This window comes from Propithecus coquereli, unplaced genomic scaffold (assembly GCF_000956105.1).
Source record: "Propithecus coquereli isolate 6110/MARCELLA unplaced genomic scaffold, Pcoq_1.0 Scaffold442, whole genome shotgun sequence".
Taxonomy (NCBI): domain Eukaryota; kingdom Metazoa; phylum Chordata; class Mammalia; order Primates; family Indriidae; genus Propithecus; species Propithecus coquereli.
Genome location: NW_012150197.1, coordinates 1836743 through 1854675, shown reverse-complemented (window position 1 = coordinate 1854675; position 17933 = coordinate 1836743). Strand labels below are relative to the sequence as shown.

The window sequence follows — 17933 nt, the reverse complement described above, 5'->3', positions numbered from 1 at the left end:
GGCCTCCCAGAGTGCTAGGATTACAGGCGTGAGCCACCTCGCCTGGCTCCTTGTTTTTACTTTATTTATTTATTTTTGAGACAGAGTCTCCATCCATCACCCGGCTAGAGTGCCGTGGCGTCAGCCTAGCTCACAGCAACCTCACACTCTTGGCCTCAAGCGATCCTCCTGCCTCAGCCTCCCAGAGTGCTGGGATCACAGGCGTGCGCCACCACTCCCAGCCCTTCGTTATTTTTACTTTCTTTATGAAAATTCTTAAACATACAGAAAAGCAGAAATAATAGTAAAATGAACCCTCACATACTCATCACCTAGATTTAATAATTAACATTTTGCTACATTTACTAAATCACTTTTGAAGTGTTTGAAAGTAAATTAGTGTGTCGTGACATTTCCACCCTGATACTTCATGAGCTTCCTTCTTCACACGGGGCCACGGGTTCACCCAGAGCGAGTTCTTAGAGCAAAGGCAAGATGGGTGTTTAATTCCTCCCCCCGTCATGAACTTTCTGAGCGAGGTTCAGCACGACAGCACCCGGTGGCGGAAATGAGATCTGTGTGCGCGCAGACCGCGAGCCAGGCTTCTCCTGCCCGAGTGAAGCTGTGACAAAAGCCTTTCTCTTGCTCTAGGGGCACATTTGACCTTGAGTTACTTCCTAGTCCCTGCAAGGCCACAAAGGTGGTTGTTCGCTGTTACTAGGCAACAGCCGCTCCTGGGAGGGGTCCCCAACGGGGGCAGGACCAAGCAGGGTGGAGCCGCAGGGGGCCTTCCCCAGAGAGCAGGGGGAGGCTGCCACGGCCCTCCCAGCCCCTCCCAGGCTCTGCGACCCCACAGCTCGGACTCCATGTCCCTGGAGTGGCGGGGCCAGGAGCCGGCCCTCCGTTTGCACAACAAACCAGTGTCAGGTGGGGAGGGCCGGACCACAGGGGCAGCACAGAGACTCAGGGACGGGACTCTCTGCATCTTGATGGAGGTGGTGGGTGGGTGACACTGGTTACAGTCATTAGAGTGACTCTTACTCTGAGTAAATTGAGAATAAATGACAGAACTTGCGGAGCTGAGCGCACAGACTCACAGCCATGCTGTCCCACAGTCACGGGTCACTGTGTCCTGGGCAGAACTCAGCGTCGGAGCCACACTGTCCCTCTTTTCCTTCATTCTTGTCTTTATTCCATTTCGTCCTTTTGTCTAAAGTTTCGATTTGGAGTCTGTTTAAGGCACGTGTCCAGCCTGGGGACACTTCGCCCTAGAAAGGACCCCGCCTGGTCCTCGCCTTCACTGGGCGACGCCGTCCTCTCCGGCGCTCTCTTTCAGGGGCCTGGCGGTGGCACGGGAGGTGGCAGGGCCGTGCAGGGCCCACTGGGCCGCACAGCACCTCGAGGGCGCTGGTCTGAGCTGCTCACCCCGGTCGTCCGTCTGCGCCTCGGTGTCCTTGTGCAGAGAGGGGTGCTGGGGCCTGAGCCCAAGGTCTGTCGCTGATGTTCAAGTAGGTGCCGGGTACAAACCATTGGCACAGGTCGGACACACAGTAGGGACTCGGCCGACAGTGGGAGCTGCTGTCGGCGTCACTGTCATCATCATCATCCTCGCTGTCATCGTCACTGTTGTCGCGGGCCGGGGAGGGGCTGCTGGTCCCTCGCCCTGGCTGGTCCCCCAATGCAGGAAGGTACTTGAGTTCCACGCAGGGTCGCTGCGCCCGCAGAAGCATCGGGCGCCGCGCCGCGTCCACACCCTGCAGGCCCGCCCGGGTCAGGCCGCCGCCCTCCGGGGTGCGCAGCCTGCAGAGGACACGCGGGAAGGAAGTTCTGAGATGTTCTTACGTCGGGCGTCCCGGGAGCTGCCCGCCCAGCGATGCACGCAGCCTGCCCCCTCCTGCTGCAGCGTCACCTGGCTGCCGTCTCCAGCCCTCGCGCAGGAGCGGGTAGGCCGGGCTGGCTCCGCGCTGCCTCCCGCCCCACCCAGAGCCTCCTGGCGCAGGCACGGGCTCCCCGGCCCTGCCCGCCGGTGCTGTCACTCAATGTTTATCTTCCTTCTTTTTATACTCAAACACCTTCGTTAGCAGCAGCAGCAGCAGCGGAGAAGTCAAGGGTCTGACCGGCCAGACGTGTGATCGCTAACGCTCACGGACACCGAATGCCGAGACCGTGGGAGCCCCGGAGACGGGGCTGGTTTGGGCCGGTTCCACCTCCGGCGCCCACGCATCCCCCAGGCCAGGGCCGGCTGCGGGAGCCTCCCCGCCAGCCACCACGGGTTTCTCGGGAAAACCGGTTCCGCAAGCGCGTGAGTTCCTGTCTAAGCGGAAATTAGTTTCGCCTTTTACCGAAGATCTCGCGGCGTGCCTAGAAGTGAGAGAATCCGGCGTGTTCCGCGGAACCCTCACGTGAGTCTCACGTAACTGGCGTGCCCTTGCGTCGCCTCAGCACGTTTTTGCTGGAGTGTGTTTTTCAAATTCCCAGACCTCACGATCCTCCGCTCCCGCACGTCGGGACACGTCACCCTCAAAAATGCGTTTTGCTTATAGCAGCACGCGGCCACCGCGCCTGCAGAGCCGACCGCGTCCCCTTCAAACCATCCAGTACGAGGTGGTAGTCAGTTTCCCTCAGTTTCCTCAAACTGTCTCCTGGCGATGCGGTCATCCAAATGCGATCCACGCCGGGTCCCCACATTGCAGCTGGCTGAGACGTCTCTTGAATCTCGTATAATAAATCTAGAACATTCCACCCACCTGTGGCCCGTTACAGACAGGGAGCCAGTCGACCCGTGCAAGTTCCCACATCCCAGATGTATCAGCTTGCTTCCTCCCAGGGCCGTGTGTCTTGTCACTCAGTCTCCCGAGTTTCTTGTCACCGGGGATTTAGGAGTGAAGGGTCAGTCCCTGGGGAGGAGCCTTGTGGCCAGAGCTCGGTTCCTGGCGGGGAGCCCACGGCGTCTGCTTGTCCACTCACAGCCTAAGCCTGGCCGGGGGGCAGGTGGTGACAGCCCCACCCCTGTATCGCGGAGTTGACGTCCCCCCGTCGGTAAGCGGGGGCGCCTCACGGGCCGGGTCTGCGCCCTTCCGCCACCAGCCGCCTGTGCCTGTGGCTTCCTTGCGTGGTGGCCCGACCAGACGCCGCGTTCGCTTTGGGATTTCTTCCTTGCTCCGGGGTCAGCCTTCCCGAGTGAGGAACGGTGTTCAGAGACCAACATCCGGCCCGAGAGGTGCTCAGCGCTGCTGAGCCACCGCTGCTGCCAGGAAGCAGGGCCGGGCTTCTGCTCCCCCTGTCATCACGCAAAGGATGGATTTAATCCAGGCAACGTCAGAGCGATCTGACTTCACTGATTTTACACTGCGTCTCATTTCTCTCACACTGAAAATCTTGGCTCCTAACAATGTTAACATAATTGCTTATTGACTTTATCCTACGATATACATTCAAAGTTTAAAAATAACGAATCCACAGTCACTATCAACAGCAAGAAGACCAAAAGAGTTTCAGATTTCCTTGCAATTATCACTTGAGAATAAATCCCAGCAAGGACGTACCACCTGTGCCCCATCACGTGGAGTCATCATTGTCGCGGGAGTCACGCCACCAGTTTACATACAGGTACTAGGTCATTAAATACGAAACGTCCGATTTCAAATCAAAAGTGCCATTTGTTATATCTCGAAGAAGAAGCAGTACAATTAATCCAAGTATGCGCCTAAGCTATCGACACAGTTTCGCCATCTTAACAGCAGCTCGTTCATGCCAGCAGCAAAGAAGCCTGGAGAGCGAGTGGAGATGAAATCGTGAAAGGCATTTTCCACAGCTTGTTGGGAATTGAATATTCTTCCTTGCAAAAAGTGGTCCAAAGCCTGCAGGAAGTGGCAGTCAGTTGGTGCAAGGTCTGGTGAATACGGTGGATGACAGAGAGTTTCCAAGTCCAGCCTCTGTAGTTTGAGCAGCGTTGTTTGTGTGACATGTGGTCAAGCATTGTCATGAAAGAGGATTGTCCTGTCTCTATTACCCATCTCGGCTGCTTAATCACAAGCATCCTCATCATTTTATCAAATTGGTTGCAGTGGACATCACTATAATCCATTGCCCGGGTTTCATGAAGCCGTAGTGGGCGATACCCGCACTGGACCACCACACGGACACCATTCGCTTTTTTAGATGAATATTCGGTTTTTGTCTGTGTTTCAGCACTTCCTCTTTATCCAGCCATTGTGCCGAACACTTGTGATTGTCAAAAAGAATCCATTTCTCATCACACATCGCAATACGGCATAGAAACGGTTTGCCTTTATGTCGCAACAGCAAAGAAAGGAAACTTCTAGACAATTTCTCTTCTGACCCTCGTTTAATTCACGCGGAACCCATCCATCCAGCTTCTTTACCTTGCCCATTTGTTTCGAATGGTCCAATACTGTTCGAACAGTAACATCAAACCTTGCTGCTGATTCACGCATAGGTTGAGATGGATTCGCTTCCACTACAGCTTTCAGCTCATCGTTATCCACCTTGGTCTCAGGTCGCCCACGTGGCTCATTTTCAAGATTAAAATCACCACAGCGGAGCTTCTCAAACCATCGACGTACTGTGTGTTCATTATCCACACCCTTCCTAAACACTTCGTTGATATTTCGAGCTCTCTGCGCTGCGTTGGTTCCATGACAGAACTCGTATTCAAAAATAACACAACTTTTGACTTACGATTTCACAAAAATTGCTCTAAAAAAATTTGAAAGGTAATCACAAGCCACAATGTGTGTCTGAAAGAACGAGGATGTGCCTTCACAATAAACAGGAAACAAGAAGTGCCAGAGTGAAATGTCAGCGATGTCAACTGTCTAACTTAGATCTTAAGGACATAGGAAATCTCATGCTTAATGACCTACCAGCGTCATTCAATAGTTCCTAATCGTTTGCATTTTTGGCGATTGCTTTATATATATAATGTCACTTGTCCTACCTAAAATGTGAGCGTGTAAGGTAACGTATGACTCCAAAATCCAAGCTGCGTGACTAGACGCATGCGGCAAACTCACGCTCCCGGGGTACCCTTCACCCCATTCCTTCCCTCTGATTACGGACGCCCATTTCCATTAGTTTTCCGTGTGTGCTTGCAGTGTTTCTTGCTGCAAATATGATCACCTACGTGTACAAAGCCATACTCTTCTCCCTCTTGCTCACCGACAGACCCTGGAGCCGTCCCCAGGACCGTTCTCACTCCCGTTCACGGCGCAGACGTCGCCACTGCGCGACGCGGGGCAGGCCTCCGGCCAGCTGGTACCACGGACGTGGGGCTGTTTCCAGTACGCAGCCTCTGCGATAATACCACGACGCGTGACCTCGCGCACGTAACCTGGATGTGTCTACGCAGAATATTTAACGCAGTTGCAGCCTGTTGTGCTGCTTTTCCAGTGAGGCTGTTGCGAGCTTTGCCGTCGGACAGGTCTCAGCGCGCCCGGCTGTTTCTGTGTAACTCCCCTCCCTCCCCAGCGCGTAGGAAAGCTCGAGCGCAGCTTTTCTGATAAAACACCACCGACTGCGGAACCGCGCCAGTGTTCATGGGTCAGGGGCCCGGCACACGGAAAGGACGTAACGAGGCGCCCGAGCCTGGTGCGTGGTGTCTGGGGGCCGCGGTGACCAACTGCAGAACAGCAGAACCGCGCTCCCCGCGGCTGCGGAGGCCGGAGGTCTGAGGCCAGGTGTGGGCAGGCCGTGCCCCCCGGGAGGCTCCAGGGCGCATCCCCGCCTCTCCCCGCTTCCGGCGGTTGCTGGCCATCTTTGGGGTCTGCGTCTTGGAGCTGCTTCCCGCCACCCCACCCCCGTCTTCTCACAGCCCCTGCATCATGTGTCTCAAACGTCCCGGTCTCTCCCTTGCCAGGGCCTCTGTCTCGTGTCTCCGTCCATCTCAAGACCCTTAACTTACCCCTGCGAAGGCTATTTCCACACAAGGGCCCGTTCACAGGTTCCAGGGGGTCATGTCTTCCGGGGGCCACCATTCAGCCCACTGCACCTGGTGAGGCACCCCAGACAAGCAGGGAGGGGATGGGGTCCCAGGGCCGGAAGAGGAGCCACCAACAGGGGCTGTAGCACCCAGGGACCCGGCCGCTGCCTCACCATGGCATGGGGCAGGGGACCGAGCATCCTCTCCCCCAGCCCCGCTCTCCCCCTGTGGGCCAAACCCAGCTCAGGGCAGCCGGGCACTGGGACCCCTTGGGGCAGAGAAGAGCCGGCACTAGCTCGGCGTGGGGAGGGGACGACCCGCCCAGGTTCCCGCCACGGGCTGCCCCGGGCCACCCCACGCCGCCTGCCTCTCGTTCCAGGCCGTGGACTACGAGCTGAACAGAGCCTTCATGCTGACGGTGATGGTGTCCAACCAGGCACCCCTGGCCAGCGGGATCCAGATGTCCTTCCAGTCCACAGCAGGCGTGACCATCTCAGTCATGGACGTCAACGAGGCCCCCTACTTCCCCGCGAACCACAAGCTGATCCGCCTGGAGGAGGGTGTGCCCACGGGCACCGTGCTGACCACGTTTTCAGCCGTGGACCCCGACCGGTTCATGCAACAAGCCGTGAGGTGGGTCCGCAGGGCACAGCCCCCCGCACCCTACCCTTGGGCCCTCTGGAAGTGGCTTCCGACCCTCAGGCCCCCGCTTTCCATGCGTAAGAGTCCCGAAATGCCCAGTGAACCCCACAACCCAGAAACCCCAGCCGGTCGGTGGGGCGTCCTGACCCGAGGTGTCCTTCCAAGCAGGGAGCAGCAGCAGCCCCGATCCGGGGAGAGCCTGGTGCCAGGAATCCCCATCAGGGTTTGCAGGGGGAGGAGTGGGAAGTGGGTAGACATCGAGGCGGGTTCTGACCCTGCTGCACTCTCACTAGCTGTGCAACTTTGGCAAGTCACTTACCCTCTCTGTTCCTCAGTGTCCCCATCTATGAAATGGACACGATGAGCACAACTGTCCGTGGGGCACACAGCAGGTTGGGATGCCCACCCCAGCCAGAGCTCAGTGGCCACTGGCTGCTGCCGGGGCCTGTCCCGCTGGGGCCGGTGCAGGGTGGAGGGAGCCCCGAGGAGGGCACGGCTCCAGGCTCTCCAAGGCGCAGAAACACTGGCCTGTGCCGGGACGTGCGGCTGGCAGGTGACCCTAGGGGCAGCTGCTCGCCCAGCCCCCGGCCCCCTCACGTCCTCTCCCCGCAGATACTCAAAGCTGTCGGACCCGGCGAACTGGCTGCACATCAACGCCACCAACGGCCAGATCACCACGGCGGCAGTCCTCGACCGCGAGTCCCTCTACGTCAGAAACAACGTCTACGAGGCCACCTTCCTGGCGGCTGACAACGGTGCGCCCAGCTCCGGGGAGGCAGCTGTCGTGGCTGTCCCGTGTCTGGTTCCGTGGGCGAGGAAGGGCACTGGCCAGGGAGGGCTGGGGGCGGACGAGGCAGCGTCTGCACAGACGCTGGGAGTCAGGGGTCCTTGTCCCTCGCTGTCCCCAGGCGGTGCCCCCCACTCATCCACACTCCAGTTCCGCCTGACCACCGTCACCCACTCACTCGTCCCCGTTCTGTGGTTCCTGCTGTCACTCACTCGCTCGTGGGTGCCAGGGCAGTCAGGCACGGTGGCCGACGGCCTCGCCTAACTCTGTGACCTGAACAGCTGGGCTCCCCCCGAAACCGAGGCCTTAGACCCAGACCCGCGGTTTTCAGCGTCTTCAGCCGGCAGCACTTGCCGAGGACCAGAGAAGGCAGGGCAGGCCCCCCCCGCCGCGCAGCAGCCCCGTCCCCGGGCAGCCCCTAGGATGTCGCCTCTGCGGTGACCACCCACGACGCCTGCACCCTCGGTCTCAGCAGGGGCAGGGACCGAGGCCCTGGGAGCCCGAGAAGGCAGGGGAGGCCCCAGGGCAGGTGACAGTGGAGGACCCCAGGAGCCCAGGTGGGAGGCTGAGCACAGGCGGGGCAGAGGCAGCGGGAAGAAGGTTCTGGAGCACTCGGGGCTTTCTGAGGGATGTGGGTAGTGTCTTGAGGAGCAAGGTGCTGGCAGAGTGGGTGGGAGTGAAGATTCTGGAACCAGAGGTCAGTCCAGCACCTCCAAGAGTCAAAGGAGTCTGTGTCACCCCAGCACTGAGGTAGGATCTGGCACAGTGAGCGCTGGGCCAGTATTTGCCAGACTGCTGTTCCCGGAGCACTGGCTTGTGCCCAAGGCCTGCCTTTGCATGGCTGACATCCTGTGTGTGTCAGCTGGTTCAGTTGCATAATAATGACAATAATTTCAACAAGATTAAGGCTTATTTTCCCTCACATATAAGAAGGCTGGAGGCAGGTGGCCTGGGTCAGATCTGAGAACCTGGCTCACTCCCCCATGCTTGGCGTGGTCCAGAATGGCTGCTGGTGCTCCAGCCATCACATCCACCTTCTGAAAAACAAAAGGAGGAGTAAGGAGGGTACAGGCACACCCCTGCCCTTCTGAGGACTTCCAGGAAGCACCACACAGGCCAGAACTTATGCTGCCTCTTCCAGCTAAGAGGGAGCTGGGAACGTAGGTGCTTCTAGGTGGATAGCACTGATCCCAGATAAAATGTGGGGTTGCAGTTCTCTCATTAAAAGAAAGCAGAAAATAGATAATGGGGACGACTTAGCTGTCTCTACCCTGGGAAGACAGGTGAGAAACCAGTAAACCAGACAATTTCAGGTTGAGGAAAGTTCTGGAAGAAAACAAAACAGGAAGATGGGAGAGGGACCAGGGCCTCCCCTTGGTGATGAGGAGCCAACCTTGGGACCAAGACCTGTGAGTCAGAAGGAACAAGCCAGGGGAAGGTAGAGCAGGAGTGTCCCAGAATCAGGAAACAGCACATACAAAGGTCCCGGGGCAGGGCACACCTGGGAGGGTCGAGAACAGCTGCTCAGCTTAAGCTTCACAAGCAAGAGCAGCCGTTGCAAAAAAGCTCTTCCTGGAGCAGGTGAAAGTGGGACATGGTGACCACCCTGGGGTCCTGAAGCCTGGGCCGCATAGCTGCCTGTGAGCACCGGGCCCTGGTGGGGAGCATCTGTCCCTGCAGCAGGGGGAGCCCCGAGGTTAGAGGAGAACGTGGTCGTAAACGGACCTGCATCTGTGCCAGTGGAGCCGTGGGAAGCTCGGGGAGGACACTTGTGGGCCCGGCCTGGTGGCAGGGCCGGAGCGGGAGCTCGCGGGTTAGTAGGACCTGTCCACGCCTGTCCCGATCACGTGCCGTGACATCCGCTGCTTCTCAGAGCAGTTGTCGAAGGCCGCGCCAGGCTGCGTCGCCCTAAATATGTTTGATCGTCTTCTGGAAGATTCGAGAGACATCCTGTAGGATCGTTCTTCACACGCTCGCCTGCCTCGGCCCGAAGCGCGCGTCTTGAAGTCAGGGGAAGGGGCAGGAGTTGCCCCCGGAAGGCAGAGCCCTGGTCAGAACATTGCCGCCGCCGCCACCTCCTCCAGCGTCTCTCTGTCCCAATTCTGGTGGCCCGGCCGGCGTCCTCCAGCCCCACTGGCCTGGGCCGAAGCAGGCGTTGGGCACATGGGGGATTCGGGGACACGGTGGCCCCCTGAGGGGCACTGGGGCTCAGCCAGGCGCCTCTCTTGATACCGAGGCCCTGGTGGACCACCTGCCGGGCCCGGGCTGCCCTCGTCCTGAGAGCCCCGTCCGTCTTCCTCGCCCACAGTTCCCAGGGCGGTTCCTCCTCCCGTTAAGCGGCCCAGGGAGCCTGCGGTGGGGCCAGGCGGATGCGGGACGGAGGAAGGGCAGGTTCTGCCCCAGGAGGCCCCCGGCGGGGGAGAGGTGCTTGTGTGCAGAGCCCACGCGCCAGCGTCCTCAGAGCCCCTCTGGACCCCCCCACAGGGTGGGGCCCCCAGTGTGAGGCCGTGACACCGCCGCACGTCGCTGCACCGTCAGGAGGGGTGTGTCCTGCGGGACGGGCCTCCCACCGTGTGCGCGCAGTGGTCTGTGTGGTCGCGTGCGCTGTTTGTCTGCTGACTCGTCGGCTGCAGCCAGGTGGCCGCCTCTGGCCTGCGGGGTCTCAGTGCGGGGGGCTCCGGCTGGGCCGTGGGCGTGTGGGCGGCCGCGCCCTGCATCTACCTGTGGGACTGTGGGCGTGTCCCCGTGTCTGTCCCCAAGCGGTCACCCGCGTCCCTCCCGCAGGGATCCCCCCGGCCAGCGGCACGGGCACCCTCCAGATCTATCTCATCGACATCAATGACAACGCCCCCGAGCTGCTGCCCAAGGAAGCGCAGATCTGCGAGCGGCCCAACCTCAACGCCATCAACATCACCGCGGCCGACGCCGACGTGGACCCCAACATCGGCCCCTACGTCTTCGAGCTGCCCTTCGTCCCGGCCGCCGTGCGCAAGAACTGGACCATCACCCGCTTGAACGGTGAGCGCGCCTCGGGCCCACGCCACGGTGGCCAGCCGCGGGCCCGACCGCGTCTGCAGTGCCGAGTGAGTGCCAGAGTGGGGTGGCCTCCGCCAGGACTGTCTGGGCTTTGCCCTCCCGGCGGCCGCCCCACAAGTCTTCAGTTGTCCCCGGCTCACGCCTTCCCCGGGAGGCCACGAGTCATCCCCAGTTTCTCGCGGTTTTAACGAGCTCAGCGTGAGTGTCCTCGCGGCTGTGGCTGCGAATGTCCCGGTGCAGAGCCGGCTTCCCCCTGACGGGCCCTGACCGACCTGTCTCCAGACGCGGGTCTGTCGTGCACACGGGCACCGGAGTTCTGACGTTCGGTGGCAAGCGGAAACACCTTCTAGAAACATCATACCAACACCTCCTTCCACCAGCGGGGCCTGTCTCCTCAGACCCTCACCAACGCTGAACACTACCATTTTAAACAGCATTTTGCCAATTTTGTGGCCAAAATCATTTTTTCCATCTGCATCCCTTGGCACCAGTGGAAACTATTTTATGTATCGGCCGTTTTGTCCCTGCTGTAAACTGCCCGCTCCCGTCTTTGCCTGTTTTTCTTTGGGAGGATTTTTTCTAATTGATTTGGTAAAACTCTTTACATATTCAGGAAATTACTTCTTCATCCCACGTGCAATTGCTCTTTTCTGGCATCCACAGCATCTCTTAGCTGAATGGCGTGGCCTGCCGTGTGCGCAGGCGTGCGTGCGTGTCGGCCAAGCAGATATTCTGGATTCTCGTGACAGCAGCCTGGGCCTTTCCTTTGCAAGTCTCGCTTGGAGAGGAGGCTGAACTTCACTGTCGCTTTGCACCAGGTGACTACGCCCAGCTCAGCCTGCGCATCTTGTACCTGGAGGCCGGGATGTACGACGTCCCCATCATCGTCACAGACTCCGGGAACCCGCCCCTGACCAACACGTCCATCATCAAGGTCAAAGTGTGCCCGTGTGACGACAACGGCGACTGCACCACCATCGGCGCAGTGGCAGCGGCTGGGCTGGGCACCGGCGCCATCGTGGCCATCCTCATCTGCATCCTCATCCTGCTCAGTGAGTGGGGGCAGGCGTGGGGGCAGGGCGGGGGTGCCAGTCTCCGTCCCAGGGAGGCCGGGCGCAGGCAGGGCCGGGCGGGCCCCACAGCCCACATCTCTCGGCCTCATCTCATCCGCCGGGACCCCGCCGAGCGGGTCGCGTGTAACGGGAGATGGGGCCTCCCTCACCCTCAGTCAGGTGGGGCCGGCCTGGGAGCGGCTGGCGGGGCCTCCCGAGGCCTGGCCCGTTTCCAGCCTCGCGGGGGCTGGCAGGGGCTCCGGGGCAGAGGTGGGGCCACATCCTCAGAGAGGTCCCTGCGGTGAGGACGTGCCAGGGCCAGCGCTGAGAGCACCATGGGGAAAGGGCGTGGGACCAGCCAGGGGGAACCTGGGCCACTGCTGGAGGGCAGCGGGTCGGGCCAGGGACCAGGGTCAGCGAGCAGAAACACCAGCAGGCGTGGCTTCTGCCACGGCGTGAGCACCTCGGCCCCAGCAGGGCGCACTGGGGGCGTTGGGTGGCCCCTCCTCGCCCCTCCTCAGCCCCGTTCATCGTGTCTCCTGCGCACACACCCGAGTGCCGCCATGAGCTCGGAGCCGGCCTCGCTGGCCGCCGCTCGACCTTGCAGCGTTTGTCCAGCTGAGACCAGGCTCTAGGTTCTCGCTCAGCGGCTCCTCCCTCCTGGTCTGCAGGTCCCTCTCTCACAATCTGGGCCACACCAGGGAGGGTCCCCGGCCACACCTTGGGCCTTCACATGCGCAGGAGAGGCTGCCGGTCACTCCCCGAGTGGGATGCCTGTCACGGCACCCAGGCTCGCTCCAGAGGCCTGTTCTCCGGCCTGGGCCACCCCGACGCGGGCTCACGCCCTGCCTGGCACTTCTGGGCCGAGGGCTGCGCCTCTGCGGAGTGGGGAGGATGGACGGAGTGACGCATGCCGGCGTTTACAGGGCGCGGGCAGCGTCACCCTCCTGAACCCATGCGGAGCCGCGGCGCAGAGCACAGACGGTCCAAGGGCCCTTCCTGGGAGCAGAGGCACCCCGGAAAGAGCATCTGGGGGAGCGGGCCGGGCACAGACCACAAGGCAGGGAGGGGCCGACTCGGGGTGGGGAGGAGACCCCTCCATCCACCAGTGAGGGGTGAGGGGCGCGGCCTCTCTTCACTTTCCGCCTGAACGTCTGAGCCTGCGCCCGGGTCCTTTGGATTTGGGGAAAAGCCCCCGGTCTGCTGCCCACTCGCCCTTCGGTGCTGGGCAGGGCTGCCCCCCTGTCCCCTACAGCCTGCCCGGACCCCTCCCCAGGGCCCCTTCGGGAGCAGGACCCCTAGGGCCGCTCACAAAGCCCTCGCTGTCACCTCCTCCGCCAAGCCCTCTCCTCCCACTAGGGAAGGCGTGACTGTCAGAAGGACTTCCGGATGGGCCCCTCAGCCCCCACCCACAGCAGCAAGGTCTGCGCTGAGCCAGCCTCCTCCTCCTGTGGGGTGTGGGAGGGAAATAAGTAGATAAATATCTCAAATACTGTCCCAGTGCCCAGGCAGCGGGTAGGAGAGAGGGCGTGAGCCCGGCCAGCTCTGCCTCAGAAACTGCACACACAGACGTATTCCTAGGCACACACGTGTGCACCACACAGCACACACGCACTATGCACACGTACAAATGCATGCCCACGTTCCCACCCACACCTGTATGCGAGTGAGCATACACCCACACATGAAGTACATATGAAGACACAGACATGCACACAGATCTGTGCAGATGTATGTGCACATATACACACGTGAACACAAAGGCACATGCCATACACACAGATCCATGCAGTCACACACAGGGACACATGCGTGCACACGTGTGCATGTGCAGATGCTCACGCACATGCACGGATACACGTTTACACAGACATGAATGGAACATGCATACGTGCATGTGAATGTGCACACGGGCACGGGCATGCACGTTTTCATACACGCACAGGCACACATGGCCATCCTTATAGGCATACTTTGCATGCCCGCACATACATGCCCACACGGACACAGGCGTGCACACGCACACACGCACGCCCTGCCTAAGGTGCGGCCCCTCCCCCAGCCATGGTCCTGCTGTTCGTCGTGTGGATGAAGCGGCGGGAGAAGGAGCGCCACACCAAGCAGCTGCTCATCGACCCCGAGGACGACGTGCGCGACAACATCCTCAAGTACGACGAGGAAGGCGGCGGAGAGGAGGACCAGGTGAGACGGGGCGGCCCAGGCCTCCCCGCATGTGTCCGGCTCTCAGCCAACAGTAGACATTCGGCCTTTTTCACGGCGTGAAGGCGTCACGCGTTCATTGCAGGACATGCAGAGTCGGACGCGGGAGGGCGGCTTCCCAGACCTCGTCCCCCGCCCAGGTCACGTTGCCAGCCGGGCTGGGCTGTGCCTTCCGCGAGGGGCCCGCGACGCCCCGTGTCGCCTTCACCCTCCCTGCAGCCACGCCCAGCCCAGTGCCGCCCTGCGCCCGCGAGCGGGGCTCGGGTGGGCCGGGGACAGGGACGCCCACTGGCCCATGTGCTGGAGGCTGCCAAGTGCCAGGGACAGGCACCGGCGCCCAGGAGGGTGGACCTGGAGTCACCTGGTTGGCTGCCGGGGGACTCGGGGCAGGTCCTTAACCCGCTGCGTCCCGGCCCACAAGGGGCACACGAGGAAGGGGCGCGAGGGGAGGGCAGCCCTCTCGTCTGAGCACTCGGGGCGCACGTTGTCACCGAGCAGCCTGGCAGGGGGTCACCTGGAGCGCCAGGCCACCGAGGGCAGCCGGCAAAGACCACAGCTGCGGGAAAGTGGCAAGGACGCGGCATCGGGGGAGGGGCAGAGTGGTGACGCAACGGGACGGCAGGTGCCCCAGGGCCCAGGGCACGGAACAGGACAGGGCACAGCATTTGCCGCCTGTCCCTGCACCCCCACCCCCTGCCCAGCCTCCCCCTGACTGCGCTTGGCCCCCCAGGACTATGACCTCAGCCAGCTGCAGCAGCCGGAAGCCATGGAGCACGTGCTGAGCAAGGCGCCCGGGGTGCGGCGAGTGGACGAGCGGCCGGTGGGCGCCGAGCCCCAGTACCCAGCCAGGCCCGTGGTGCCCCACCCGGGCGACATCGGCGACTTCATCAGCGAGGTGGGTGCTGGGCCGGGGGAGGGCCCGAGCAGGGTGTCCCTTCCAGAGATAAAACCCCTCTCACACACACACACACACACACACAGCAGCGGCGCACGGGGGTGAGGAGGCAGATCGGACCAGGCTCAGGGCTGGCCCTGCCATGCCAGCCGTGAGGCCCTGGGCGATTTCCTGCCTCCGCATCCTCCTCTGTCCCAGGACTGAGAGTCCCGCCCCCAGGCAGGGCGGGGACTAACACCCGGCTGGGCTACAGCAGGTGCTTCCTGAGACTCGGGGCAGCTGCCCAGGTGCTTGCGTAGGAACAGCTTTCGGGAGCAGAAGCAGTGGAGGTGACAGCGGTGCAGGACTTGGGTACAGGGTGCCCCTCGCGCCCTGTTTGCAGACCTGACCCACTGCCGTCAGCACGTGCCCCGCCCCCGCTGGTCTCCACTCACCCCCGTGCCAGGCAGGCGCAGCCCGAGGAGGCCTGGTCTCCAGCAGGCCTGGGCCAACGCCCCTCCCACCCTGTGCAGCCGGACACAGCAGGTGGGAGCCAGTCCAAAGGTGACCTCCCTCCGGAGCTGCCACCTGAGCACGGCCCAGCCTGACACTGGGGCTTGGAGGCAAGTTGGCGCCAAAGACCCGATGAGCAGCCTCTGAGCTCCCATCTGCCCGAGTCTGCAACAGCTGCTGGCGCAGCCAGGGCGGCCTTCAGCTCCGTCCAGGGTGCCCACCTCCTGTGTCGGCTCCGTCCAGGACGCCGCCTCCTGTGCTGCTGCCATCACCCTTCCCGGGGGGAGCACTTGGAGGAACAGCCCGAAGCAGGACAGACGTCTCCCCGGGAGCCGCCTCCGCGCAGCTGCTCCCTCCCCTCTGTCCCCACTGGTCCCCGTCGGCCAGCGGGGGACCCCATGCTTTCGCCAGCTGCTCCCAAATACCCGCAGCGCTGACAGCTGGGCCCGGGTCAGAACCTAACTTTAAAAGAATCCGTTTAAGTGACAATAACCCCGGGATCGACTCAGCAGAGACTCACAGAGATGTCTCAGAGCACTCCCCAAAGCACGACGCCGGCCGGGCCACAGATGCCATCCCTACGACCACCCGAAAGTGGATGCTGCCCCAGCAACACTGTCTGTGATGTGATAAAGGTCTAAAACCCCCAAAGTATGTCCTGCGATCTATAATTAAAAGCCCATTTTTAAATAACTCTTAGAGGAAATTAAAAATGAAAACCAGCAAGCATTCAGCCCCGAGCGAAGCTCAGGGCACGCTGCCCGGGCGGGCTGGCCAGGTGGCACCGGCGGAAAGCATCGGCCTGAAACACATCGGTAGGGAATGGGCAGCAGGAATTAAAGGCGCTGAACTTTCAACTCAAGCAGCTAGAAAAAAAGACAGCAAGATAAACCCAAAGAAAAATGTCCCCGAGAGGAAAGAAATTCACGATGGCAGCGATCTACGGAGGAGAAGGTTCGGAGCGGCCCCGGCCACCTGGAAGCGGGTTGTGCGGTTCAGACCCAGACCTCCCTGCGCCCAAAACGTCGCGTGACGTGAAGCTGCGACCCTTCCCCATCTCTCTAGAAAGACGAGGGATCTTGAATCCTGCTATGAAACGTCTTGTCCCTTCTCTCTTTAGCCCCAGAATCTGCGAGCAGTTGGTTTTTAGCAAAAGCATCGATATTTAACCGCGCGGGGTATTAGCTAGCTGAGCCCTTCCCTCCGCGCTGGCTTCGCCTGGGTGGTGTCAGGGACAGCCTGGGGGTTAGAGCCCAGCGCTGCAGACCGCGGCTGACCCTGCCTCGCGGCTGAGGCCACAGCGGGGGCACAGGGGCGCAGGGAGGTGGGCCCAGCCCCGGGTCCTTTACGACGTCCAGTTTGGCGTCCGTACCCACAGGCGGGAGCCTTGCCTCGCCCACTGGAGTTTGCTTTCGGTTTGAATTCACTTCCGATCGCAGTCTGCAGTCTGGGTTCCCCCAGAAGCAGACCCAGAGGAGGATTTGGGGGCTGATCTCGGGGAGCACAGGTGGGTGGGGGTCAGGCAGGGGAGAGAGGGAGCCAGTGAGGTGCCCCATCCAGCCGCGACCACCGTCGGCACCCGGGGCTCCCTCCCGCGGGGGACTCCGAGAGCCGGCACAAAACATGCAGCGTGGAGTCGCCCGCCGTGGGGCCGGAGACCCGGGCGCGCACCCACCACTCCCACGGTCTCGGGGAGAGCTGCTCCCAGGGGCACCCGCAGCCACTGCAGACGGAGCAAGCACTGGCGGTGGAGGTCACACCGCGGGCTGAAGGAGGGGGTGGCCCCTGCCACGTTGCCAAATGCTGTTCCTGGGGCGTCTCACCTTACTTCCGGGTCCTGACTGCCGGCCGCCCCCCAGCCCCACGCCCCTCCCGCTGCTGGCGCCCGAGTTTGTTCCCCCAACACCTGCCAGCCTCGGTTTTCATAAATGCCCTTCCCTGCTCCGTCCTCTGACAGCCCTTCCGTGAAACGCAGAGAGCGTTTCTTGAGCACCTACTGTGTGCCTGGCCCTATAACCCGGTCTCCCTGCCCCAGCTCCCACCGGCCGCCCCGGGCCCCTGGGTGGAGACGGCGCAGCCTCGCCCTAACCCGCGTCTCCCTGACCCCAGGGGCTCCGAGCCGCCGACAACGACCCCACGGCGCCGCCCTACGACTCGCTGCTGGTCTTCGACTACGAAGGCAGCGGCTCCACCGCGGGCTCCGTCAGCTCCCTGAACTCGTCCAGCTCCGGGGACCAAGACTACGATTACCTCAACGACTGGGGGCCCCGGTTCAAGAAGCTGGCGGACATGTACGGAGGCGGCGACGAGGATTAGCCGCCCGCACGTCTTCGGACCGAAAGGAGAGCCGCGCTCGGACGCCGAGGAGCAGGACTGCGCAGAGGCAGCGGTGCGCGACTCTCCCGCGACTGTCATTAGTGGTGTGTCCGGGGCCCCCGCCCTCCCCAGCACTGAGCTGTCCAGCATGAACACTCACCCCAGGCGCACGTGCGCCCGCGCTGCCCACCTCGGTGGCCGGCCTGTCCCTGCAGGAGAGCGAGAGGCACCCTGTCTTAACTTGAATTTCTTAGAGCAGAAGCACTGTTTTTAAAAAAAAAAAAAATGAAAGTGCCTTTGGGTACACGTGTCAGATTCCCTCAAACTCAGGAGTGACCAAGAGCAGACAGGCAGGTTCCCCTCCGCCCGGCCCGGCCCACCCAGCGCCCACCGCATCGATTAGGGAACGGGGGAGAATGTGTCTTTCTTTCTTTTCTTTTTTTAATTGGTCTTTTCTTAAGAAAAAGAAAGTGGGTGACTCATTTGAACAAACAAGTTTGGGGTCCAAATCCCAGCATCCTTTGCTGTGCACAGTCAGGGTGCCCTGGGCCCCCGGGGGTCCCCAGGCCAGCC

General features: G+C 61.4%; 1 protein-coding gene across 1 annotated transcript in view; it reads left to right on the top strand.

Moving 5' to 3' along the window:
- CDH4 (cadherin 4, type 1, R-cadherin (retinal)) overlaps positions 1 to 17360 on the top strand; it is a 132079-nt gene extending 114719 nt beyond the window's left edge. Inside the window, exons 12-18 of the mRNA XM_012654554.1 lie at positions 6300 to 6553; positions 7175 to 7317; positions 10134 to 10367; positions 11204 to 11437; positions 13500 to 13639; positions 14388 to 14552; positions 17154 to 17360. Coding sequence (XP_012510008.1) covers positions 6300 to 6553; positions 7175 to 7317; positions 10134 to 10367; positions 11204 to 11437; positions 13500 to 13639; positions 14388 to 14552; positions 17154 to 17360 — 1377 coding nt within the window. The remainder of the gene's footprint in view (positions 1 to 6299; positions 6554 to 7174; positions 7318 to 10133; positions 10368 to 11203; positions 11438 to 13499; positions 13640 to 14387; positions 14553 to 17153) is intronic.
- The last annotated feature ends 573 nt before the right edge of the window (positions 17361 to 17933 follow it).